This window comes from Patagioenas fasciata, chromosome 3 (assembly GCF_037038585.1).
Source record: "Patagioenas fasciata isolate bPatFas1 chromosome 3, bPatFas1.hap1, whole genome shotgun sequence".
Taxonomy (NCBI): domain Eukaryota; kingdom Metazoa; phylum Chordata; class Aves; order Columbiformes; family Columbidae; genus Patagioenas; species Patagioenas fasciata.
In genome coordinates, this window is record NC_092522.1 from 93,653,763 (window position 1) to 93,681,753 (window position 27,991).

General features: G+C 38.1%; 2 protein-coding genes across 3 annotated transcripts in view; both read right to left on the reverse strand.

Moving 5' to 3' along the window:
• Positions 1-94: 94 nt before the first annotated feature.
• On the reverse strand, positions 95-20,053 carry DDX43 (DEAD-box helicase 43). The gene is made up of 17 exons (XM_065835406.2): positions 19,702-20,053; positions 18,917-18,972; positions 18,410-18,542; positions 16,948-17,055; positions 16,109-16,190; positions 14,285-14,441; positions 14,088-14,206; positions 13,707-13,817; positions 12,215-12,356; positions 10,035-10,135; positions 9,166-9,253; positions 7,375-7,502; positions 6,658-6,767; positions 5,809-5,947; positions 4,939-5,026; positions 1,392-1,526; positions 95-1,043 (listed from the first exon to the last, which is right to left on the reverse strand). The coding sequence occupies exons 1-16, from the start codon at positions 20,021-20,023 to the stop codon at positions 1,419-1,421; spliced, it is 1,992 nt and encodes a 663-aa protein (XP_065691478.2). The 5' UTR covers positions 20,024-20,053; the 3' UTR covers positions 95-1,043; positions 1,392-1,418.
• Positions 20,054-21,613: 1,560 nt separating this feature from the next.
• The window catches only part of KCNQ5 (potassium voltage-gated channel subfamily Q member 5), a 286,898-nt gene continuing 280,520 nt past the window's right edge, over positions 21,614-27,991 (reverse strand). For both annotated transcript variants that reach the window (XM_065834714.2, XM_071806871.1), the window contains exons 13-14: positions 27,597-27,723; positions 21,614-27,207 (exon numbers count right to left, since the gene is read on the reverse strand). In XM_065834714.2, the coding sequence (XP_065690786.2) occupies positions 26,266-27,207; positions 27,597-27,723 (1,069 nt within the window). In that variant the 3' untranslated portion in view covers positions 21,614-26,265. The remainder of the gene's footprint in view (positions 27,208-27,596; positions 27,724-27,991) is intronic.

Genomic DNA, 27,991 nt, shown 5'->3' on the forward strand with positions numbered 1-27,991 from the left:
CACAGGACTTTGGATGGGGAAGCAATCGTTATCTAATATGCTGCAACAGGCTAAAAGTTACTGTGACAACAAGCATTTGTGTGATGAATTGTATAGAAAGAAATTATCTTCAACCCATATCAAGGAGGAAGAGTCTCCATGTGAAAGGTTATCAAAAGCAAAATGGAGCATGAATCGGACATTCTCAGAATTCAGCTCTATTTTTCTTATGTCGAGGAGCACGTGTTAGGAAAGAATAATAATTATAATATTTCCTGTGCTGCAAAGTAAACTCATCTTTTTCTTAAAGCAGCCATGGGGAGTCCATATTTTTAGCCTACTTCTTGAAGGCAAATAACCTACTGTCTTAAATAATGCCCAGATTTCACCTCAATTATGAAGAATAAAACTGAGGGAAGGCCAGAAGAACATTTAGAGAATAATTTTAAGAAAATATTCTCATCTCACTAGATTCAGTTTCTTAGTTTTTCATTTAATTATATGACACATGAGTAAACACAAGTTCAGATGAAGCATCAAATGAAGGAGTAGCTCCTTCCCATATAACTTCCAAAGACTGAAAACATATCCCATTGTTACTAGGAGTCTGTGTTACAGAACCTGACATTCCAATGTCTTTTTTTATTATTCATGAATTTGTTAACATTGCTCTAGTAAACTCTTGTTTTTCTTAAGCTAGAAAATTACATCCATGAGAACAAAAGCAGAGGCTGGTGGCTTTTTTTTATTTAATTTTTAAAAATTTTTCCAGTTAGCCACAAACACATACTACTTGTGCTGTCCTCCATTAGGAAGTGCAGACATCTCTCAAAAAAGTGAGACAAAAGTCTTCACAAAAATGTCTTTCAATGTTAGGTTACAAAATAAAAACCCCAAACAACACTGGTTTCAGCAATCAGTTACCGCAAACAGAGCACTTTTTAATTAAAGTTATCCTTGGCAATATGTCTGCACTCCACTGGCAGATGTGGCATACCAATGCAAAAGTACAGTACTTTGAAGCCACACTGACAAACATTGCTCACATTCACTAGTCCAGTTCTCTGAAAATAAAAGGGAAAAATATATTTTATATTCATGTATATTAATACTGCTTTTAACTAAAAACAAACACAAAACCATAAAACAAACCCACAATATTTGTTGTAACCAGTAGATAATGGTTTTAGAAGTTATGAACATCACACAAGAGAAAAATTATGAAATTTATTTTTAAGTTAAAATAGTGTCCAAACACAAAACTAGATTTATTTCTGTATAGAGTTAATCCAGTTTTCTAAGCTACTTTTTAAAACGCATTTTATTTAAATGGGACAGGTACAGAAAACGACTGATAAAATAAATTTTTAAGTTCAAGCACACACATGCTAACAGTAACTATCATCACTTACTTTGTTCCAGTAACTTCAAGGGATTAGTTATTTTGAGGGCTTTCTCTGAGGTCTTTGTAGATCCTTTTCAACTTCTCTTCTGATTTGAAATTCTTTGTATCTTTTTGCCATTGCAATAAGATCATTGGGAACTACCTGATAAGAAAGCAGCACAAGAACAAGGTCAGTTTGAAACAGATCTAAACTTTTAGACTGCTTTACAAAAATGCTATTGATTTATGTGTTTCAAAACTTGATTTTTTTATTTATCTGGCTCCTGTCACTTTGCAGATTATCTCTTCTGTAGAGGTGCATAGAGACATCTTTTTAAGTAAAATTATACTGATGTATACTGAAAGTCAGCACAGTGTCCCTGGATTTTCAGTTACATATGTATGCTAATATGCTATCTGATGACAACATAAAACTGGCTAAATATTTGTATTTCGGATAGAAATTTATCTTTCAGTGATAATGAACAGCTGGAAAAAATGTCCAATGACACTAAAAGGTGATACCATACTACATATATTTAGTTAGTTATTTTAATATTACACTGTTATGATTGATATTAAATTCATTTTGGAAGTTTTAAGGGCCTCTGAAGAGAAACTTTGGTACTTAAAGAGAGCATTGCCATAGGAAGGGTTCTCACATGAGTAAAACAAAACTAAAAGACAAGAAAAGAAGGGCAGGAGAAAACAGTCAGTTTTCCGATCACTGGGAGGTCACAAAAGCATCTTACCAAGATCCATGGTGCTTTCCGGCATGTTTGTAATTACGTGGAAAAGGAGGTGAACAGTATGATCAACACACCTTGTCACTTCAGAGTTATTAACATTTGTAAGGACTGAGACCAGATGTACAGAATAACAGATAGATTTTACTAGGTTGAGTGACACTGATCACTGAATGAAAGAAAAAAATCCCCAACATATACTATTCTTACAGATCATGGAAGAAAGACAGTGTCAGACGAGTCTTCTTGAACCAGGACTGGCATAATGCAGATGTTAATGTAAAGTCTTCTGCAAAAGGCAGTGTGGGTGATTACTGTTAGAAAACTTTTAGATAATTTATCAGGACTGGGCTGCTCCAACAACCGGCTATGGCATGTAGCCATGTGGCAGATCAAAGGTATCCACTTCAGAACCCACTTCCTGATCAGAGAGCAAGGGGAAAGCTCTTGCAGCATGTGTAAGCATCGGAGTAGCACAAATGCAGCACAAACAGTAGAATGCAAACAAATGTAAATACTTGAACGTCTCCTTATAAATGCCCAGACCTGGCAATGTTTGAACAGGTGAAGAATGCAGCCTGGACAAAGGGGCTGGTGAAGCAGGAGGGTATTTCCTCCAGTTCCAGCTTCTGTCAGGCTCTATAATTCAGCAAGGCTTGACATTTGCTATCAGCAACTTTTCTTAAGCTGGCATGAGTGTTAGCTTGCGAATATATCTTTTATACACTGAATTGCTCCTGCTGATAAACAACTGCTCTGGCTGTTGGGCAACTGTCATCAGTCCACAGAACTTCTGCTTCTGCATAAGTTTTAGACATTGTTTAAAAATAAAGTTAAAAATGATGCCTCTGTAGCTGAAAGTCACCACAGACTTCTATTAATAGAAATCCAAGTAATGAGACAAAGTCAGTTTTCAGTTGAAACACTGGATGATTTTCCTGAGTATCAGATCAGATCCTCTCCTACAGCATGAAATAGATTTTTTTCCAACTAAAATTGCAACAATTATTGCAGGAGTGCTTTTTGAGCAGGTACAAGTAAAGAATGGGAAAAAGACAAGATATGGAACATGAAAATCTCAGTGAGGTTATATGCAGCATGTAGTGGTTTGTTAAAATTTTTACACAGACAATCTGTGTATCTGCTAAACAAATAAGCTGGGTATGGTAGTCCAAATGAGAAAACAGAAAAGGATAAATATGCCATAATTTATATGTAGCACTCTTCTTGGTTTGAGAGATCAGTGTCTTTTCATCTGATTCCCCCAAAAATCTGTCCATTCTTCTTCATAAGCTAATACATAAAGATCCCTGCAGCATGATACATAAATCTGCTGTAGCTGTTTTTCTTTAGGGAGATTACCTGTATATTCAAAATCATGGGAACCACCAGGCTAACAAATGCATCTTACTTGTTTTGAAATGGAAGTATTCTGTACCTTCAGACCATGTTCTCAGTTGCTCTCCTTTCCTTTCACATGATGTTTTAGACTGAAGTGCTGATATTTTCTTTGTCATGAGAAACAAAAAAAACCCCAGCTTTAAGTAAAACTTTGAGAATCATGTTGTGACTAACTGTTACCCTTCCAAGTAAGGATTCAGAGATGCTCTTTTCTTCTCAACTCGGAGACCTGTTCCCAGGTGAACTATCGCACATTTAAAAAGTTTGGGAACTTCAGAGTCTGCAGCAGTAGACAAGGCATCATGGATGGTAAGGGCTGACTCCGAATGCAGAACAAGCCACCTCTACATTCTATTTAAGTGGCTTCTAAGTATCACTACTGGTTACATTACTCTTACATTTTATGAAAAAACAAACCAACCAAAACAAAACACCAAAACCAACAAACCAAACACCAAAACAATACCCTAAACCAACCAAACAGAAAAGCCCCACTTAACTTCCCTTGCAAAACCTGCAACTTCAAGAAATTATTAGGGGACAACTCTTTTTTTCCTCTTTCTACCTCAAAAGCATCTTATCAGGTTTGCAATAAATGGCGTAACATCTTTCCAAGTAGAGTTGTAAAATGAAGATTTAGTTGAAGTTCTTGAGCTAGGGTTTATTGTTTGAGTAAGTATCCATTATAACAACCACAGGTCCCAGATAAAAGCAATTTATTTTGTACTCAAATTCCCATCCCCCCAAATAATAAAAAAAAAAACCACAAAGAAAAATTTCAACTCAAGTCAGTGCATGAACTAGAGGTTTAATATAAATCAGGCAAAATACTGTTTCTTGTTCTGGCAAGAAACAGCAACATAATTGACTCTGGCTTCTCAGCTATCATAGCAAGAAAAAAAAGTTTCTCAAAGAAACAAATGACATTCCGGTCCTATTTCCCATAGTATTTACAAACATCTGTAAGAAAGATAGCTTGGAAAAGTGCAGTCGGATATCACAACTGCCCAATCTAATAAACTGATAGTTGAGTTTCTTCTGATACAAATATTGTTAATATTTACACTGCTAAACAAGAACATTGGTACACATGTCCAGAAGTGAAATACAATTGGAATAAAATACTATGAAATAAAATAGATCCTATCATTCCTCTGTAGACCTCTATGTGCCTGTATGTTAGTCACTTTTTCTTTGGACATGGAAGACTTTGATTAAAGTTCCTGGCTCTTTTCTGGGCCTCGTCTGCAAGGTAAAATACAGCTAAGGATATCCAGGACAAGAGAGACTTAAGTATCCTTTTTTTTTTTGCCTGAAACACTACAAACACTCACCAAGGAAGGTCTAAATAGGCTTAGACCTTCATGAACTCCTTCAGGTAGTAACCCAGAATCAATACAAATCTTACTCGGTGAGATGTATCCTTACTTGGTTTCCTCTTTCCAGAATTTCAATCAGGTCCGATGCAACCCTCCAGTCATTCTTGGTGACAAGCGTTACTGCCTCCCCAGTACGTCTAAACAAGGAATGAAATAACTGCTGATCTTCAAAACAACTGCTGCTGGGCTTTTCCTGTTCAGTAAAAAATTGCACTGCAGGCCATATTATTGAACTGGTAGATAAAACTGGCTTGAGTATTTACTATGCACACAACAGAAAGCAACTTTTCAAAAAGATCAGAATATGGCAATTCACCTAAAATGGAGCAAAGGCACAACTAATTCAGACTTTCTGACAATAAACATACCATAAAGGCAACATATTTAAGTATGAAGAGACACACATTCATATAATAATTAAAATAAATACATACAAGAAAAAAAAAATAATCATACTTGTGCCAACCTGGGAAAGCAGCATTCAAAAGTGCTAACACCAAACTACACCACCATGATAGGCTGAAAACTCTGAATTTATATCTGTTTTTTCCCTATGGGCTCTCTAGAAAAGTAAACAACTCAGCAGCTCATGAAGAGACAAACAAGGAAGTGACATTACAAAATATCTACACGGAAGTTGTTTTGAACTATAATTCTTCCCCACATTTAAACCAGCTTTCAAACATCTGTTGTTCCCACCTACTTCAATGAAATAACAGAAAAGTGGAAAAGTTGTTTGCCTTAAATTTATCAGTGAACTAATTTCAAAACATAAAGCCGTGTGTTATTATATAAAACACATTTGCTAGACTTGAGTCTTCACTCCCCTACTCCACATCACCTGTAGCTCTTGTATTTGACAAGTGAAACACCTATGCAGTGCATAAAATATTGATACTATTGTCTTGTAAATACTTACCCTGCTCTTCCAGTACGACCTACTCTATGAACATATTCTTCAATGTTGCGAGGGAAGTCAAAGTTAAAAACATGAGTGATGTCATCTACATCAAGGCCACGGGATGCCAGATCAGTAGCTACCAGTATTCTGACTTTGCCTAAAGTAAGTCCAGAGAGAGAATGGGAGTTTATGGAATAAACAGAAAACATACTCCAGCCTATTATTTTTCTAGTGTACAATGCACTTAACATATAAAAGGAAAAATACATTTGTTGCATGTCACACTGAGTTAGCTCCAAATACAAGGTGGTAAGTAAGCACTCAAAATGTCATTTTACTATTACTGGTATTTCATGAGTAGAACAGCAGGGTGCAGGAGAAGCAAGAAACATGCCTAGCTGATAGAAAGAGCCCGCAAAAAGAACAGAAACTTCAACAACTATATTATCACCCAGTATCCTTATATCATAGGACTACTATTTGTTTCATTAGCATGTGATCACACAACCCCAAAGTATAACCTACTGGTGTCATCAAGAGCAAAACCATTTCACTAAAAGCACCACCATTTGACGTTTAAATTTACTGCTCTGTAGACTAACACAATTTGGAGTTTTCCACAGAGGTTTCAAATATGAAATAAGCCTTACTTTAAATTATCTAACTCTTAGACATTCCAAATTTTATTGAAGAACAGTCTTTTTTTTGCCTTTTTTTTTTCCAAATTAACAAGAAAAGATTAAAGAGCTCTGAATATGTTTATCTATGGTACTGAAGAGACATGGCACTGACAAACAGACAAAGTTCTGCATGTGACAAGCTTTAAAAACCTGGGCTAATCAAACCAGTACTTAAGTACAAACATACCTGTCCTGAAGTCATCTAAAGCCTGTTCTCGATCACACTGTTCCCTGTTACCATGAAGTGACTGTACTGGAATTCCCTGGAGACCAAAGTCACTTGCTAAGTCATCAGCTCTAAGATTAAACAAAACAACGGTTCTTAAAATGAAAAACAAGAAACCAAAAACCAAACCCAAGTATCTAGATTCAGATCCAAAAGCTAATATTATAATGCATCAACAAAAGCTAAATGTGTGTCTAAGGGGAAAACCCTACCTAGGTCAGGTGATATTTATTGTAAATCAGTATGGAATCAAAACTATTCCCCACATAAATGTTTGCTTTTATTCATGTGAAAGAGAATTAATAGATTATTTTTGTGCTGTTCACTGAAAAAGTTCAGGCACGATACAATGACCACCCCACACCAATCAGGTCTTGAATGCACCAGCTGCATACACAAGTCAACAGTACATCACAGTAATGTATCCCAAAGAATCTTGACATCTACTGTAACTATGTGAAACTGAGAGTTACCACCACCACCACTGATGATATTAAAAAGGATACAAACTACCAGTCTGTCTTGGAGGGATGAATAAATAAAGAAAAAATACTACTACCACCCAAACATTGTTGACAACAGCTGTTACACTTGGTATTTGTTATGTGAACAAAGAAATTATCAAGTGTTTCTGTTAGGAAAAATGAACAAATGAAATACTTGGAGAAGATCACATACGTAATTTTTCTTCCCACAAAAATGATGACTTTATCTTTTGGCTTCATAGAGTCAATGAAGTATTGCATGAAAGCTCTCTTTTCCTCCTCGGCAATAACAATAACGCTCTGTTTTACTGTATTTACTGCCTGTTGAACAACACAAAGGGATGTTAAGTAGAAACAGATTAGAATAATATTTTTTCTGTTAATTTCCATACTACAATATTACAAAAATAGTAATATGATCACCATGAAAAACTATATTAAAACCAAAATATATGTCAGTTTGGAGTTCAAACAATGCAGATGTATTTGTTGTTTCCTAGTTGATTTAGGAGAAGAGTAAAAGAATATCTTTCAGCAGTTTGCCAAATCATACACTTGCAGAAATTTAGAGGGTACAGATTAGCAGACTAGTGAGGTGAAATCATTACTCCTAATATTAGTGAAAACCAGACTGAAGTTGTTTAATTTGAGTATATTTTATGTTAATCCAGAGTCAGTTGGAACAATGCCAGTCTTACTTGAAAGACAAGCTTTTAAAGATTCCATAATCTAGTTGTAATGATCAGTTCTGTCCAGTTCTTCCAACAACAGTTTGTTAATAAAAACTTCATTATATTGGAAGGTTGTCACAGAACATCTAAGGTATACCACCTAAGTAGTATAAGGGTCCAGACATTCTCATGGCACTGCATCATAATCTTGTGGCAAGGACTGAAGAATCAATCAAGTACATCAAAAGATTCTCTATCCACATGGGAACCCTCCCGCTGCCCCAGAGGTCACCTCTTCAGTCAAGAAAAGCGCCTATAAAAAGAGGCGAATCCATTAGACAAGAGAGCTATAGCAGTTGATATTTTTCAAATTCTGATCTTCTGTCTTTGACAAGTAATGCCCTTCGACAAAAACATAGTTCTGAATGGAACAGATTAAAAGTATATTTTCTCCCTATTTCTACCTAGAAGTAGATTAGATACCAAGTTTTCTTATTCCCCATCACTAAAAAAGTGGAACCAACAAGGAAAATTTAATAATTTAATAACCAAACTCCAAGCAATCTCTGGACCAGGATTCCAAGATCTTGGAAGAACTACTATCTCTGTAAATTCTGCTAGTACTGAAGCCAACTACACATAGCTGCACAAGCGTGACAAGTATGCAACTACATTTACATCTTAGAAGTTTTGGACTTTAAAGACAGTTCTTACTCTAACATATACCCCTTGCTCTAGACAAGTGCCCTCCAGGAGTTTTAGTAGAGCTTCCACTCCCTTTGGAAAACAGCAGTTCAGAAACACAGTTGCAGATAAGCACCTGTATGCATTAGAAAGACCTTCAGAAGCAAAAGTAACTAAGGAACAAGAACTTGCTGAAGAGAAGTGAAGGCCACAAAAACAGTTCAGGAAAGAATACGTGGCACTGTGAAGTACAAAATTCAAACTTCAACTTGACCTTGTTACAGAAAAATAATAAAAATATTCTCTATTTTTTTTATTTTCGTTCTTTCTAAACTTTTACTGAAGTTTTAAAAGAATAATACAGAGCTGGTTTTTTAAAGTTTAGATTGATTTTAAAGTTACGTGTATTTACTTACCCATAGTTACAAGCAAAATATTTTCTGGTTTAACTGCAGGTTCTTCTCCCAAAGAAAAGAAAAGAAAACAAAACAAAACAAAAAAACAAACAAAAAAACCCAAACACAACACCACCACCACCACAAACAAAAAAAACCAAACCAAACCAAAAAAACCCACAAAAACAAAAAACCAAAACCAAACCAAACCGAACCCTGAACAGAACAACTTACTGCTAAGTCAAGAGTGCCAACATAAACAATCATAGGATTTTTCAGATAGGATTTTGCTAGGCGACGAACACCATCAGGCCAAGTAGCACTGAACAGAAAGTGAAGAGGAAAACAAACGTGAGAATAGAGTGCAAAACCTTCTCCAATCCATTAATTTCATTACATTCTTCTTTTATTTCTTATACACCAGTGAAACACTTGAGTAAGCAATAGCAGTAGTGAGCTTATATAATATTTAGGAATAATCTTAAGAACTTATTAGTAAACAGCACTCAAGCTTTTAAGATAACTTTCTAGGTTAAAAGTGCAGGCAACAGTTACGGAGTCTTTTTGATGAGGCCAATAGTGAGTTTAGTAGTTCAGTGACACCTAATAAGCAAGCTTCTAATCTCTGTTTATCTCTAAAATGATGGCTCCAATGCAAAATACAGTAACAAAAATTATTGGTGGGATATCCCATTGTTAAGATCCCAAAAGCTGCATAATTTCAAAATTAATCCATGTACAGACTAGCACAGATATTGATCAGAAGGTTAGGATACACATTTGGGTCCCAGACAGAGGTGGAAGTTGGAATTTCAAGTTGATATGGCAAATTCTATCACTCCCAGGACACCTTCCTTTTTGGTAAGAACTCAGTTCTTTTTACTGTTGATGTAAAACATCACACAAAGCGGGTAAGAAATGAAAATAAAATTCTCGAATGACTCGTTAGAACTGACTAGACAGAGTCAGAAAGAAAACTGATGTCATTCCCATCTAGGCTAGTAAAAATCTTAATAAAACTGACACATTTGTTTTGAAGTTTAGTTGCTCAATAACCTTACACTTACAGTTTTCTAGTACTCGGCACTATTACATTCACATACCTTGTCATAACAGTTTGTCTGTCAGGCCGCACATCTAGTAGGATCTTCATTATCTGAGGTTCAAATCCCATATCCAGCATTCTGTCAGCCTCATCTAAAACCTGCTCAAAACAAGGTTATTTGTTGTGTCTAGTTCCTTAGATAAGGGTTTCAGCAAGACATTACACAGTAGACCACTTTAATAATAACAATTTTAATTGCAGAATGTACTCCATAGTGTATGGTAAAACCTGTTAAACTTCTATTTCACCTCTTCAATTTCCTTGAAGCTTTTTAATTTAGTAATAACATTTGCAGACAGAACAAGAAAATCCATGGCACCTTTAAGAGCACTTAAAGTCAAGAAGAAGAAGAAGAAACAACTGTTTGTTTGAACAATAATTTGGTTGGTGTCTAAACCTAAGCACAGAATTTAAAAAAATAAAACAAACCACAATGAAATCAAAAGCAACCAAACATGGGGGGGACACGACCCTGCACACCACACTTTCAACAATAGATTTTTTTGTAATTTCAAGGGTAAATCTCATTTCTGCCTTGTTAGAGATCTCATACAAGACGAAAATATCAGTTATCCATTTAGTTCCTCATTAGAGGAAAAAAGACAGACTGTGTACTTTGGCTGACACTAGGACACTGCAGAACTCCCAGAGCTCAAACTTATTTCCTCTGGTAAAAATGCCAAAAGTGAACAAGTCAGCTGAAGGTCTGAGTACAACTGTTTGGAATTTTTTTTTTTTTTTTTTAATATGCAAGCACAATTGTTAATGTTTTGGAAATTTCATTAGCTACTTGGATTCTAATACAACAATAAGGCTGAAACATCACTGATTTTAAATACAGTGTTGGCTACTACACCTCTTTCAACAGCAGAAACTTTCTAAGCTATTAAGCACACTGGTACTTAGCTGGAAAGGGAGAGGAGAGCATGTAAGTACGTGTCTTAGATGGCTCAGAGTAGCTGAAGTTTACTTTCCTTATTTCTGATAGCTGCTTAATAAGGAATAAAGGCTGTAATGGATATAAGATAAATATTAGCACTATTTTTTTCCAAGAGCTTCACAGCCAGGTTCTGGTTTATAGGCTAAATCTCCCTCCAGGGTTCTTGTTACATACATGTATTCACCTGTTTGTAAATATTATTAATTTCAGTTCTACCTCTTGGCAAGAAATTCTCACAAGTCAGTTCTTCATATGAATATTATTTTCTTTCCTCTGTTTTAAATCAGTTATTGGTAAGTTTTACACAACTTTTTTTTTTTTAATTTTAAGAGTAAAAGGACTTGTCCATTCTATATTCTATATCCTACTTCATGATTTACATACTTTTTTTTAGTATACTCTTTGTCCTAAATGCTTCCCAATTATTCATGCACAAGTCCAATTTCCTTACTTCTGATATAAGTATATAGTCAAAAAAAAAAAAAAGCACTCAGATTGCTGACAAATTAATACTGATTTACACTGAACACAGCAAAACAGAAAGCAATCTTCAAATGACTTGTATTGTAAACAATCAAATGGCCATATATGATAGAATTTCCCAGTCTTTTTTTTCTGAAATAATGAAAACCAGCAGGCTATCTTGAATAAACATGTTCCTAAAAATCTGAATCAAGACTGCCACTAACTTGATGGCATTGTCAGGCAAGACAACAAATTCCTTGCCTCCAATTCACCTTGTCTACAGTGTATATTCAAATATAACTAACTCTAATGGATGTGTTTTGTTGTTGTTGGTTTTAAACCCACAATTGCACTCCAGTCTCTGACCCTGGAAGTACTTTGAGAAACAATTTTACAACACCAGCAAAAACAAAAAATAGTCAGTGCACTTTGGGACCATTCACAAGACTCATCAATATATTTAAATGAAAACTGTAAATGAAGCTCTTTAATGAAGAACATTCTGCATTCAAGGTGTTAAAGTTGAAATCTAATACCCTTCTCTTTTCTCTGAAATAAGGCTGCAAGATTAAATTATTTGTTGGCTGAAAATTGTCAAAGAAGCTGTGGAAATACAAAGCATCTTTTATATTAAATGGTACAAGAAACCATAAGGAAAAATATATGGTAACATTAAAAAATGTTTGGGTGTCCAGCTTTTTGTATGGGACCTAAAGCAGCCCAGTCAACCATTTCCCAACTGGTGTATTGGTCACTCCATATCAGCTACTTGCCAAGTATGTTATGCTCTTCAAATTTATGAAGTTGTTCATTTGAAGATCATTCAGTCTGCCAGGAGTAGCAATAACAATATCCACACCTTTGGTAACCACGTCTATCTGTCCTTTTCGGTCCCCACCACCATATATACAAATACTGGAAAAAAAAAAAAAAGTTTTACAGAAGCAGTATATTAAGGTTCAACTAAGGTCAATATTTTTCAAATAAACGCCACCATGTTGCTTCATTTTAAAAGGTATCATCTGGTATTACCAAGAGGAAGGAATATAGTGAGTGTGACTGACAGTATCACAGTAAATAATGGACTTAACACAGAATGATACTCTCTCAACAATTCAGCAATAGCTTTCTGCTGAAACTGCAGTGAACATAATCGTGAAAGGACGATAGCTATTAAGCCACAAGAATGTTTTAGGTTGTTCTGAAAATACTCGCACCAAAAAAATAGATTAACATATGAAAGGATATGTGGTTTTCTAAACAGTACCAACAAACTCAGATGTTTTGCTGTTAAAACCATCAACTCATTCGATAAGGTGTTAGACTTACACACAAACTGAACACACTCTGTAAAAGTCCTTAGTATTTTAGGGAAGGAAACAGAACATGCATTTCAGTATTTGATGACTACAAGACTAACTCTCAATGTGTAGTTACCAGAGAGCCCTAAAAGTAAGTTTTGGAGCACAGTAATGTCTGTTCAATACCTTAAATGAACACCTGCACTCTAAGCTTGGATGAAACCAAACTGGGGGAGTAGTTGAAACACTAGAGGGCCAGGCTCTTCTTACTCAGAAGCTAGAGAAATGGGCTGATAAGAACCCCATGAAGTTTAAGAAGAATGCAGATGGAATTACCACATGGCTGAGGGCAAACATGCCAGAAGATGGCTTTGCAGAAAAGACTTGGGTGGGCAAGAAACTGAAGGTTTCAGCAGTGTAACCCCACGGAAAAGAAATCCAGCTGTGTACTATGGAGAAGGTAGTTAGCAGGGTGAGAGAACTCATTATTCCCCTTTATTCAGTGCTTGTGAGACCACACCTCAAACACAATATCTGGGGATTTTTTTACCCCTCATCTCTATTACAAGACAGACATATCCACACTGGAGCATCAACTGAGATGGTCAAGAGGATGGAGCACATGACCTGAGGAACTGGTAACCAGGCTTGTTCAGCCTGAAGTGGACAAGGCTCAGGAAGATCTTATTGCTGCCTACAAGGTGCCAAGAAGACACAGTCAGACTCTTCTCAGCTGTCCACACAGAAGGACAAGAAGCAACAGACTAAGCTACAACACATAGGACTCCAGCTACATAAGACATAGATCTCTACCATAAGAGCAGTCAAAACAGGCATTCTAAAAACTGTGAAAATTTTACAACCTTCCCCTCCCCTCTTAGCAAATGCAATTATTTTTGTAGGTGAATAAAGCCACAAGTGGTAGGAAAAAAATACTTAAAAAGCAAGTAAGCAGTAAGATTACCTTTTAATTCCTCTGTATGAGTACTTTGAACACTCTGTCTCTACTTGAAGTGCCAGTTCTCGAGTGGGAGCAAGGACTAACATTCCTGGTCCCCCACGCTGATCTTTGGATCTGCAATAAAGCGTCTTTAGAATGTGGGTACATGAGGCTAGGCAAAGTCCATCACATCTGACATCGGAGATTTTTATACTGTTCTAGACTTCCTCAGTACACTGCTCCTAATGGAAACTATGATGACAAATTCGGTTCATATCCCACCAGGTTTAATTTTTTTTTTTTTTCCAATTTATGGTTTATTATCTTCTTTACTAGAAAACCATCACATGGGGACAGGGGGAATTACCCACACCTAAACAAATCAGACATGTGAACAGTCCTTACATTGGCTGTGAAGTCAAATGAATTAATCCAGGCATTAAGTACGCTAATGTTTTTCCGGTACCAGTCTGTGCGATGCCAATAAGGTCAATTCCTTGGAGTATGATTGGCCATGCCTGGGACTAACACAAAACAGCAAATAATTAAATGTACTTTTCGCTTAAGCTTCAGTTAAAGAGTCATCAAAATTGAGTAAGTACCTGAATTGGTGTAGGCTTTTGAAAACCAACTTTTCTTATATTAGCCATAATATCAGGATAATGCTCAAAGACATCTTCAAATTTACAAACAGGATTGGGAATGCAGCGCTTTTCACCTTCTTTTAAGTCATCACAAATTATATTATTATTTCCTTTCCTGTATAGAAGAAGTTCAATTACTTTAAAGTCTCATTACCTGAAAAAGTAGAGCTAACACAAAATACTGCCTTTCCAATTTTTTTTTTTTAAGCTTCTGAAAGAACAAAAACCAAGTTCGGGTTTGCAAGTGAGACTTAGAACTATTCTAACTTTTAAGAAAGCTTTGCTATAGAAACAATTGTCCTGAAAGCATCAATTACCATTCTTTCTTAAGAATGACTAATTTGAAGTTATATATGGATATTAACATGAACTGCAGTCCTGTCACATCAGACTTCAATTATACTATATTACAAATTAAACAACTGTGTCATGTTTTTAAGCATAAAGACAACCTAGAACTCATAGGAATGGACTGGACGTTTTTGTCAGATCCCTATATTCTGACAAAAGCCTTCCCAAAATATTTTCAGAATAGCTCCCTGGATGCTCTAGAAAATACATACAGAACAGCTTAGAAAAAAACAACCAGTCAGTAAGACAAGCTCAAAAAAAAAAAAAAGCAAACAAACAAAAAACCCAAACCAACCAAAATACCTCCCAAAAGAAACAAACAAAACCCAAACCACAACAATGCACACAATAAGCTATATTAAAACCTGAGATTCTGATGCTCCCCCCAATTCAGAGCTATTAATATGCATTAGTAGTGTATCTTGATTCCAGTCCTGTACTCTTCTGAAGAGTCCCTTCAGCAAATAGGTTTACTTCAAGCAGGGTGTGGGCTAGGAAAAGAATGGGTAATTCAACCTGTCCTCATGTTTACAAAACTTTTTTTTTCAATTACTGCCTTTTTTCCTTAAAGCAAACAGATTAGATGAAAAAGGAAAAACATTCTTTATCACCCTCAATGCATGTTCTGAACCTACAGAACAATGTTCTATTGCTCTTGACTAGCTCTAACAATAACATGTACACATACTTCAAGGAAACAGGTGTCAATTCCATGCGTTGCTTACTGTGGCAAGGTTTTTTTGGTGGGCAGGCAGCAGAAAACACAGACACCATGCAAAAAGAAAAGTAGTAAAAGGTAACACCTCAAGAATGTTCATCAGTTTCATTAGAACTACTGAAAAGGGTTGAAACTTGCTACCAGGGCCTGAACAGAATCACTTGAAACAGGTAATTTGCTTTTCTTGCAGAATAATGATGTAGACTGCTGGATCAAAATGAATGGATGCCGTTAATTGAGGTGTGTACTCACCAGGATGTACTTGCAAAGACAAAATAGCTAGACAGACAGGAAGACAACAGCAATAGAAGTTGAAATTTGTTTTGAAGATGGTATTTGACTAAAATACACGGGAAAAAAATGGCAGTCAAGACATATTCAACATGTGACCACTAATATTTGGAAGAATCTAGAAAACGTGAACATGCTGTCTCATGAAATGCAAAGAAACAGTCAAAAGCCAATGAACTGTCTTGATTTTTTTTTCTCTTCTGAAAGTTAACTAGATCAAACACTTCTAGAGAAGCAGTTAATCCCTAAAGTTAGTTTTCCAAGCAACTAATAACATCTCATATATTAGCTATTGTTTATAAATTACTACAAGACACTAACATCAACGTTTCTGTCTCAGTATTTCATCTCCGATTTTCTGGGTTTTTTACCTTAGTAGTGATATTTGCCAAGGACATGACTGCCTATATAAATGATCTTACCGCCATAGCTGCACTTCTTCTTGTGACATAGATGCAGTCCTTGAGGATTCTCTATAGAAGTTTTTCTCAATTGGAGGCAAGTCTTCAGCAATCAGAAAAAAGTAAACTTGAGTCAGGAAGAAATGCTACAGATTCAGGGTAAGCCTGCTAAAGCTCACGATGGAAATCCCAAACCCCAAACAGTGCCTTGTACTAGGAGACTAGTCAAAAACAGTGGAGGAATATTGTTGTTCGTGTAAAAGATTAAAATTGAGACAAACACTTAATATCTGTGCAAGAACCACTACACCACATTTGAAGTTCTAAAGTAATTTCTACTACCCTGTTTCCCCAAAAATAAGATGGGGTCGGTATTAATTTTTGCTCCAAAAGATGCTTACTTTTTTACATGTATAACTGCCTGGACACTATTCAAATTGACTTTTTAAATGAACTGTAACTAGGGCTTATTTTTGGAGTAGGGCTTATATTTTGAGCATCCTCAAAAATCATGAAAAATCACACTAGGTCTTGTATTTGGTGAAACAGGGTAAAACATATAGTGTAATATTTAACAATTCTCAGATTTTTGCTGTGACCACATACAAAACAACAGTATTTTCAAAAGGTGAAGTCAAACCTACTACTCAATTGGTATTATAAGTCTTCATGCAGCTACCATGGTGCCCCCCATGACTGTGCTAACAAATGCTGACATGGTCACTTCACTGAAAATACTTAACTAATTGCAACACTGAAAGACTCAGTCATCTCAAAGCAAAAATTGAAAGTTTTTAAGCATTCAGCAGATTTATCATACAAAACAATAAGTACCATACAATAAAAACTGTAAAACTAACCTGCCCACTTCATAGCTTCATATTTAGCTTTGTTTTCACGAAGAGAGGCCCAGTCAATCATCATTTTGTTTTGGTTAGTTTCAGGCTTGATAATGTCCAAGCTTTTTCCTGCAGAATTAGTACCAAAATGCTGCTGTTTCATGGAATCTGTTGGAGGGTGTGGCCCTCTTGTAAGGCCTCTTATGTGATTCTGAATATACATGATGCATTTAAATAGAAAATTCTTTCCTAGGTTTAGCCCAAAACATCAGTAAAACCTGTACAAATCCAGTTCTGATAAAAAAGAAGCATTCAACATATTTAGCTACTTAAGGCTATAAATAAGGCTTGCTGTGCAGCAGATTTTTCAAAAACTTGTGAACCCAGTAGATGATATGCAGACAGCTTTATTTATAACAGTTACAAGAGCAAGGTTTATTTCTAAAGGATCCAGTGTCACCATGATAATGTCTCAGTGTAGTTACACTCTACACACTTTTTTTTTTTTAAATGAGGCTAAAACTTCGTGAGAAAGGTAGAAATGGCAACATAATTATGTATTAGTGGAAAAGCAGGAAACACGGCGAAGACACAGACATACTAAGGAAGTGTGAACTATTTCTAGCCTCTTGGACCATACTCATCCACTTTCTGGGGCACTTCTAAAATCAAAACTCACTAGTACTCCATTCCTTATTCTAACACTGGAAGACAACTCTCAGATCCATTCTTCCTCATCAGTGCCTCAGATCGACAACTATGGATGTTGTTTGCCTGTGCAAAAAGTCACTGGGAGCATATCCAAGACAAATACCAATAACATAAGCAGCATCTCAACATACAATCATTAGTTACGTATCCATGTAACAGACAAAGTTAACACAATAAAGCCTACTAAAGTGAAACATGATGTACAACATGAAATCTCAAATGCTAACTTCCCATGAAAGTAGTAAGAAGTCAGCATCACCCATGCTATAATCAGTATGTTTGCTCTATAGACTACATTTATAAATATTGCACAGGTACTACATTAAAACTTAAACGATAAGCTACACTTGTATTTTGGGGGAATAAGATTGATAATACAAGCAAGCAATTAGTATAACATCGTGCATTCATTAAAATTGTTGAAACCACACAGGAACAGATTTTCATGGAAGTGTTCAAGGCCAGGCTGGATGGGGCTTTGAGCAACCTGGTCTGGTGGAGTGTCCCAGTCCATGGCAGGGGGGTTGGACAAGATGATCTTTAAGGTCCCTTCCAACCTAAACCATTCAGTTTGAGGGGGGCAACAGTTCCTAGCTGAGAAAGGAAGATGTTTAGATATTTCTGTTTTAAGGTGCTATGCCATTGTCCAAGAACAATGTGAAATTTAATTCATGTTGGTGTAATAGTAACAATATAAAAACACTCCAGCAAACTACCAAATACATGGAAAGACAATCCATGGGTTCCCCGCGTCAAAACCAACTTTTCTTACCTCTCTCAGTCCCGCCTTTAACATAGTTTTGTCCAGATCTTGTAACAGCGCTGTCAATCAACATCTTGGCTTTGTTTTGCACAGCAACACTGCCAAAAATCTTTACTTCAGCTTCATAGGTTCCTTTTATAACCTATGTTCATAAAACCTTACTGAGCTTTTTTAATATTGCAAAGACAAACATTATTTAAGAATGCATCCTGAAAACAATATTTTATTTTTTTTCCTGAGTTTTAACTTATCTTCCCAGGATAAATTCTAAATTAAATGGAAATAAATGCATACTTAGGGAAAGAAGAAAAAAAAAATCAGTAAACTTTTCCTACTTTCATACAGCATGCAAGTTGCACCCTCAATTCCACTTTCTTTTTACCAGTTCTTTGTAAGAGAGTAGAATTATTACAGCTCTTGCAACACCAGCTTGCTGCAGTAGCTGTGGTTTACATGGAAACAAAATCAAGTATGTTGCCAACAGTGTCCAGGCCTGGATGACACACAGCACGTTACCTTTATCCTGGAACCTGAAGACTCCTCAAGTTCTCTTATTTTAGTTCCACCCCGACCTGTGACAAAGATACACTGCTGGTATTACAGAGATTTGGGCCAAACTGTCAGAAACCACACATGGTAACTGTAAGTATTTTGGCTGTGAGCAAAACCTGAGATCTGTCTCCTCTGGAGACATTCAAAAGCCACCTGGACATCTTCCTGTGTAACATCATCTAGGTGTTCCTGCTTCAGTGGGGGGATTGGACTAGATGATCTTTGGAGGTCCCTTCCAATCCCTAATGTTCTGTGATTCATATGAGCACATGCAGCCACAAATAAAAGAATTTGTGACACCAAACTATTGGAAAATGCAGGTAACTTTCTTGGCAATTAACCAAACACAAGGTGCACGCAGGGGGTGGCACCACAGTTGAAAAGATGGAGCAGCAAAACCAGTTTAAAAGAGAGCCATCCTTCCTCCACCTGACTGCAGTGGGTCTTCAGCCCACTTACAGCCGTCCAGCCACGACAGACAGATGTCAGCCTGAACACTTTGGGGAGGAAAAGTTCAGCTGCCCTGGCAATGGGAGCACTCCACACTTCAGCCAGCACCCTGCCAAAGATGTGAGGGGGTCAGAAAGGGCTGGGGCCCTTGCAGGGCCTGGGGCAGCGCTGCAACTCCTCGGGGCACAGAGGAAGGGTGGGCGCACGAACAGTCTCCCCGCACCGGATCCTCTCCTTCTCCCTCACCCGCACCCCTCAGCGGGCCAAGCACCCGTGGATGGGGGTGCAGCCATTATTACCTATAAGAGCCCCGACCAGGGCATTATCGAGGTGGAAGCAGAGTGGCGCCGCGGCGTCCCCCATTTGGCCGGCGGCGGCTCGGGGCGGCCGCTGCCGCGCTGCCTCCCTCAGGCCGCGGGAGCCTTCAGCGCTTCGAGGCTTCCACTCCTCCCCTCCGAGACCGGCCGCCGCCGTCTCCCGCCGCCACTCCGTGCTCCTTCGTTCCCCGCTGCTCTCGATGGAGGCGCAGTTCTGCGGAGGGCTCGCCGGTGGCTGCCACACACGCCCGGCACCGGCATCACCGCCGGTGTCCTCATCGCTGCCGCTCTCCCAGTCAGACATAACAGCTGCCGCGCGCGCGGCACATGCGGAAGAACCTTGGCGCTCCTTAGCCTAGCGGCGCGCTGATTGGCCAGGGCGGGACTCTCTCTAAGCAGTGATTGGCTAGTTCGGAGAGGGCGCTCGGGAGTGGGGGAGAACCTATGGCCGTTCCCGAGGCTGAACCGGGGCCACGCTCCGACGCGGTGGCTGCGCTGGCGCTGGAGGCGGTGGAAAGTGGGTTCCGCCTTTCTCCCTTCTCCTCTGCGTGGGCTCCACGGAGGAGCAAGAGGAGGCGGTGTTCTAGGACGGGAGGGGCAAGAACTTGGTTCTGGAGGCGTGGGAAGCCCCGACGACAAGGGGGCAACCTCGGGCAGCGGGGGGGCGACGGTGGCGTGGGGTAATTCTGTTCGGTGTCTGCATCTTGCTGATACATGCTGGTCTGAATTTTTTACGGAAGTCTCGATGTTAAATCTCAAATTAAGCTTTTGTGCTGATTTAATTAGTATGGTTGAATATACTAAAGCGGATACAGTAGTAGGAAAGAAGTGAAGAATGGGTGAGGTTGAAGGGACCGCTGGAGGGCACTGAATCATAGAATCATTTTAGTTGGAAAAGACACTCCAGATCATCGGGTCCAACCATAAACTAACTCTATCACAAAGCCATGTCCCTAACAGCTTAAACTACGGGCCTTTTGAACACCTCCAGGGATGGTGACTCCACCACTTCGCCAGGCAGACTGTTCCAATGCCTGACAACCCTTTCCATGAAGAGTTTTTTCCTAATACCCAATCTAAACCTCCCCTGGTGCAACTTGAGGCCATTTCCTTGTCTTATCTCTTGCTACTTGGGAGAAGAGACTGACAATCCATGCTTGTCCAAGCCTGCTCAAGCAGGGATGCCAAGAGCCAGGTGCCCAGCACCGTGTCCAGGTGGCCTCTGAGTATCTCCCAAGGGCAGAGATTCCGTGGCCTCCCTGGGCAACCTGTGCCAGTGCTTGGTCACTGTCACAATGAAAAAATAGTGAAAAAAACCCCAAACAAACCCTGAGAAAAAACTAACTTCACCCACTTCCCCTTCAATCAATTATGTTCAAAATCTTTTAAATGACCGTTTAAATTTGCCTTTTATGCACAGTCCTGTACTCCTGTTGCACAGAGGTGAGCAGTGAACATTTATGTGTGTGCCTGTATGGATGCACATTGCCGCCTGTGCTGGGCTGTTGTGACCTGCAGGGTAACACAACAGGAAAAACTTCACACTGCTGCCTTCTCACCCTTCCCTACTACCTCTGTGTACACATTAAGGAAGATGTCCTGGTTTAACGCAAGAGCATGCATACGTTTGCCTTTTTTCTTGTCCTGTGTTTATTTTTAGGCAGAACTTTGCACTGTTCACATAGTCTGTGGGTACAAATGGCTGGCACGAAAAATATGCCTTTCTGGAGACGCATCTCTATATTTTAATATCTAGGATCATGGTGTTTTGGTCCATTTAATTAAAAAAATACAAAACTTCAAAAGGAAAACAATGAGCAAGTTAATTTTTTTTTTCCTGATGTGCACGTACACTATACAATCATTTATGTAAGGAAAAAAAAAACGGTAAGCATTGTACTTTTCAAATCATTTTATTAACAACAATATGGATTCAACTTTGTCAAGAAGTTACAATTAACATTGTAATGTACTGGCTAATGTCGTCGCAGTGTCAGTGAAAGCAGCCTTCGTGCTTTCTAAGCCTGTTAGGCTTTTTTTCTTTCAAAGTAGTAAAAAGTGCTTCCAATAGCAGATGATATTGGATATGTCTAGAATTGACTTACGTGTGGCCACAGCTGAATGAATGGCCACATTTCCATCTAGGTGAATGAACAAGAAAATATTACATGCTTCCACTGACACTGCAGGGGACAATTCTTATTTCAAAAACCAATTAACCTTTTTAAGACAGTGACAGCACTTTGTGTGATGTTGTAATCCATTTGAATTAAGTCGATTAACACACTCGGAAAAAAAAAAAAGTGAAGCAGAAGTATCTGGGGCAAATTCTTTTCTGACCTGTATTTCATTCAAACCTAATGAATCCAAAAGGATTGCATGACATATGAGTCAGGATAAAAGTTGTCCCAGAGAGGCAAGTTAATTCCTGGTATAGGTGGGTTCAGTTCCTTTAAGGTGGGTGGAACTGAGCCTGATCATCCCAATGGAGGCTGAACTTCACCCAGTTGGGCAGTGAACTCATTGAAGTCAGTGAAGCCATCCAAGGATGAATTTAGCCTCAGGTGTTTAAACACTTTTTTCGTTCATTTGCTGTTATGTTTTATTTTCCTGCTTACTCATATTTTCTGATTATTCTTCTTTTCTCTGTGCTTTTTTAAAAATGTCCCTTCTTCCCTTTTTACATCAATACTTTGTGCGTTATTTTTTATATAGTCAATGTGACATGGGTAAATTCAGCTAAGTATTAGTTTCCTCAGGAAATAACTGGAATATTACCATTTTCACTTTAAACAGATGCCCAACAAAATAAGGATTTGAATCTGAGCTCCCAATTCAAGAAAAAATCCTGAATTCCACAGAATGAATGAATTCCATAGAATTTTTGCTTGAGTAAGGATTGCAGGTCCCAATCCAGAAATACTGCTGTACATCAGATGTTCTACTATATACATCAGCAATTCAGTATGATTTGACTCGTCACAGAAGAGCAGGTGAATTACTCATCACCATACTAGAATGAGAGCACTCTAAGTAGGATTATCTCAAAAACATGGAACAACCGTGGGCACTGTGAATGAAAGTGTATGATCTTTGCAATCTTGAACCCTAGGCTAAAACACTATATTAATATTTAAATAAAAAGTATAGATCATATAAGCCAGGACCAAATACAAATTTTTAAACAAATAATAATAATAATCAAAACTATACCTTTCAGTTCTCTCTTCAATCAGGTACAAGAAACAAGCTGATCAGAAAACAGTTATTCGGATAAGGCTTAGTTCCTGAAGCTCTTATTTAAATTCAAATTCTCCCTTCAACAATCCTCAAGTGGATTGTAAATCAGAAAAAAATTGTCCCTTGTCCCTACTCATGAACAATTCTTATTCGCTGTCATGAGCTGGACTTTAATAAGCAGCTCAGGACAAGACTTGAAAAGCCAGACAGCTCCTTCTTTTGTGAAACTAATGAATGACTGTCAATCATGACGCTGTCTTTTAAAGAGAGAGCATAGAAATAGAAAACTCCTAATAAGGAAATATGAGCAAAGCTTATAAAACCCCAAACAAACAATTCTTCCTCTCCAGAGTTTCATATATTCACTATTTTTTCTATTCTCTATCAATATTATGTTAAAAAATTCCTACATGATAAGACTTGCAGCTACAAAAATAATAACGGTGAGCATAAAAGAAAAAAATTAGGATTTTAAACCATAATTTGAAAAGATACGATCTTCTGGATTTATTAGTACTTTGTAAAGACATTAAAATTTTCATACATAATTTATAGAACTCACTATTTTGTGCACAAAATTGTATTAAATAAATTAACTTAAAACTAGAAGGACTCAAGCATGTCATTTAAGGCAAAAATACCAAGTTTCTGTGAGATAAATGATCGGCAAAGCCCGAGGCCTGTTTGTGTACTGAACCTGTACCGGCAGGGCCAGGGCTCAGTTCTCCCATCAGTGCCTCCTGTGCTCAATGGGGTTGCAGCCACCTGCTCATGCAGGTGAAGGTGGAAGAGTGGAGTCCAATTAATGATGCCTCGATTAATTGATGTTGTCAAGGAGGGGAGGGGAATTCCGTTACTGACACACAGTAGCTGTGCATCCTCTCTCTCGCTCCTTAACTGAACCTAGGTGTGGGTTTATGCTTAGGCCAGCGGGAGGCTTTGTATGAAAGGCAAGAAAGGCACCGTAAACCATTAGCAAAAAGAAAGAAAAGCCTAAAAAAAAAAAAAACCAACCAACTTCTAAGTTTTAAAATTTTGGATAGGACTTTAAACTTACAGATCTCTCTGGAAAAACTGCAGACATTCAAGTAAGTTAATAGTTAAATGAACTGAGATGTGGAAAACCCCTTATTTATCCTCACAGAATTACTGTTGTAATCAGGCTTTAATATGATCAGACTGCACATAAAAGAAGACAGGAAAGAATGTGGTAAATAATATGGCAAATCAGTAGGTGAGGAAATTGTGCTTCGAGGTATCTTTCAGGATTTAATAGCTGAAGTGTGCCCTGGCATAAGCCATGGAACAGAGTGTACCATCCGCAGACCTCATATAACAACACAATATGCACACTCTACAGTTTGCATTTACTTTCACAGAATAAGGTTATCGTGGAACATCCAGGAGTACTTCTGTAAAGGAACTATGGAAGCAGAAATTACAATGGTTTCATAGTAAACAGATCAAGTCCTTCACAATACAATCTACAGCATTTAGCCATGGTTAAGACTGGAGTGACATTTTGGATGTATTAATAAATATTAAGTTCCCAGCAGGTCTGGGCCTTGAGAAAACACTGCCCTGAGTGAGCTGGCACTGGCACCTCCCTACATTCGGTGTTCCTGCTGCTAGGGGCAAGCTGGGCCCAAATCAGGTTCTCTACGAGCCTGGGGTGCAGGGTGTGGGGGTATAAATCTGGGGGGGGGCAACACACAGAAACCTCCTTCAGCTGGGAAGAGCCAAGGCCTGTTTGGGCTCCGCTAGGGCTCTAACCGTGGCAAAGCCTGGCTGGGAATGTGCAGATAGGCACTGACAGGACTCCCGCCTCACAGCATAAGTGAAGCATAGTTTAGGATGAGGAAAAAAAAAAATAAAAGAGGATGTATCAAGCAGGAATGCTTGGTCTGATGTAGGCTTTGAAACTGAAAACTTGGCTGTTAGGAGGAAAGAGTCTGAAGGGCCTTTCTTCGAAAGTTCACAAGAAATGACTGCAGTTGGGACACTGTGTTGAGCTAGAAGAGTGTGAACACCTTCCTCTCTCTTCCCCTTTTGTTTAAAAAGTAAACAAACAACAAACAAAAAACCTCCTGCCTTCAGGCTTTTTTTTTTTTTCCCCCGGTTAGGGTGGTCTTCCCTACTTCTATTTCCATTTCTGATTGCCTACATGGCACCTTTTTTTTTTTTTTTGAAATAGCACTCAATATCTCTGACTGACTGGCTGGATTAAAAGAAAAAAATCTTGCCTTTTTATGTTCCTTCTTTTATTTTCTGCAATCATTTCCCTTCCTGCCCATCTAAATCCATTTTTTCTTCATTGATTGTGTTATCTTTCTCTCTTCTCTGTTCTATCATCTTTAGTTTTACTCTGTATTTCAGTTCCTCATTCTCCCTTCTTTCCCAGCCTTATGAAGTGCTGTCATGGTATCAGGTTGGGACAGTGAGAAAAATTGCCAGAATTTTCACAGAAGGAAGTATTGCTTCAACAATAAAGGCAGCACCTGCTTCCTTCCCTCACCTACTGCTGCCAAATGTTTCAGATTCACAAGATAGCTCCTCAACGAGACTGGAAGAAGGAGAGATTCCCCATAATTTTTAGTGCAGTCACCCAGGTTATCCATTTCGGAGGCCAGCCCCAATCCTTAAAATACAAACTCTTCATAGCAAAATAATGTTCTCTTTATAAAGAACAATGTGATAGTGGTGTGTCGGTTACTTTTGCCACAACACTAAATCACAAAATATCATATGGATATTAACGTACTGGTTTTCAGAGTTAAAAATAACTGATTACTGATGAGCTAATGTGTGTATCTTGCAACTGGCAGCCATTTCTAGTCCCGTATTACTGGTTTCCTTGGTACCTTGCTAGCAGCTGTAGATAGATTTTTTTTTGTTGTAAACATAAACTATCATCTAAATCAGGACATTATATATATTTAATTAGTTCAGAAGCAAAGTGCTTTAAACCCTATGATTTTTACTTCTGCCCTGTAGAAACGGCACTAGGTCTAAATGCTCAAATTTTTGCTTTTTGATACATCCTGCAGCATTAGCTTTGTAGGTAACTCATCATTTAAACCTACTGTACTACATAAAGCTGCCATACTGTAGGTGTAAATGTGAATGTTTGCCATCACTTAAACATGCATTTTCATGCAACTAAGAGATATGGGCTCATTCAACTGCTTCTCAGATTCATCCTGATTTTTGTGATTTTATCTTATTAAAAAGGCTTTCAAAACAGTTCATGCTATGATATGTATGACTAGAGGAATGACCCAGCCAATGAAGAAAGCCCACAAGCTGTTATTTAAGTTTGACGTGGAGCAGATTGAGTGCTTCTGTACCATCCCCTGGCTTGCAAATGCTTTGAGATGATCTTGATATTCCAGTCCTTAGAGAGTCAGCAGAGAGAGTTGTTTCCACTAATGGGCGCGAGATGGCTTCAGTAGTCTCTGTTCCTGCCTCTGTCTCCAACTCTTCATCAGTTATAAATAGTTTTGACTCCCTCCATTTGGAGTATACATCTTGGCTGCCTCTGGAACTGCTGGAGTCACTGCCAGTAACCTGTACATTCAGTTCTTCTGTTGACTGTATAAGGTTTTGTACAGATAAAGATTTTCCTAAATCCATTTGTACCACAGGTTTAACTGAGAGCAGCGGTTCCCCTTCTGTATCCAGACTTTTTCTCCATGTGCGATCCTTTGTCACACTGGGCTGTGCAACTTGTCCATTATCCTTTGATGCAACAAGGCAAGCGGTGACATCAGAAATATTCTCCTGTGTGGTTACAGGAATGATATGAATGGGCTCAGGCCTATTGATATGCTTCATTGATGAGAAAGGTGGTATTTGTAATGTTGTTGGAGTTGCTGGCTTAGTCGCCTGGTTTATTTGGTTTGATGTAGCATTAACTGTTGCAGGTCCATCATTTGGCACTTGTGTTGCTTGACTATGCATAGCTGGACTAAAAGCATAGTAAGCCTGAGTGCTAAATTCATTTGGTGTCAGTATAAGCTGCAGGCCACGAGGCAGATTGGCACTAGCTGATCTGGGTACACATCCACTCATTTGTGAAGAATTGGACAAGTCTTTGCTGTCTGATGGACTCTGGTAATCAGAAGTCTGCTCACACTCAAAAGCTGGCATTTGAAACGAAGCCAAAGTGAGTGCAGATGCAGATCCTTTCCGCAAAACTTGTTGATAAATATCTAATAGACAGTCCAGTTTTGACTCAATGGATTGTACCTACAGGAGGAGAGGAGAATGTTAACATTTGTGCCAAATACTAATTGAAACTATTTGGAACCCAAGCAAAGGGAAAATGTCACTGCTGAAGGGAAAAATGGCAGGAGCTTGGTATATGCTATTGACCCTGGAAAAATAATGTCAAAAGCCATCTAGATTTTCCATAAGCAAGCTGATAAAGGGAAAAAATGCAGTAACATGTGATTTTTTCTTCCTTACTTTTTTATACAGTTAAGGTAATACAATTCATATCAATTTTATTTCAACATGTAAATGAAGCAGATACTATAAAAAAATATTTTACCTGTTCAGCCTTTGAAACTGGCAATAAAATACACAAAAATCATAAGAAATAGAGCAAGACAGAGCGACACAGATGATCACTCTACCTGTTTCTCCACCTTGACTACACGTCCTAACATACTGAGGTCATCAGTTGTCTCATTCTCTGCAGGATTCTTTTCTCTGCTTCTTTTATCTGCCGTGATTTGTCCTTTCCCAAGAATTTGATCAACACTATAAGAGAAATCAAAAGCTGCTGTGATTCCTGAAAATGCTGATGACATGGAAGTGTTTAGTATATCCATACGTTAAAAATGAAAATCACAGTATTTCAGAAAAGCAAATGAGAAAGAAGACAAACCTAATTTTATTAACTAAGGAAAATAAAAGGAGTGATTTTTTGAGCATTTGAGACTGCTTTTCCTTTCTGTTGGCACCAACTGGGGGCCGGAATTTAGCCATCATCTGGGAGAGCCAGGGCTGGATTTGCTGAGAGGGGGAG

What these genes read in the sequence shown, in the direction of transcription:
- DDX43 (XM_065835406.2), bottom strand. Translation starts at nt 20,023, where the DNA reads ATGTCTGACTGGGAGAGCGGCAGCGATGAGGACACCGGCGGTGATGCC. An exon ending in CATTTGACTTCACAGCCAAT is followed by an intron (nt 13,818 to 14,087) that starts GTAAGGACTGTT and finishes GCTTTATTGCAG; the next exon opens with ATCCAAAGATCAGCGTGGGG. An exon ending in AGACAAACTGTTATGACAAG is followed by an intron (nt 9,254 to 10,034) that starts GTATGTGAATGT and finishes CTTTCTGTTCAG; the next exon opens with TGCTACTTGGCCTGATGGTG.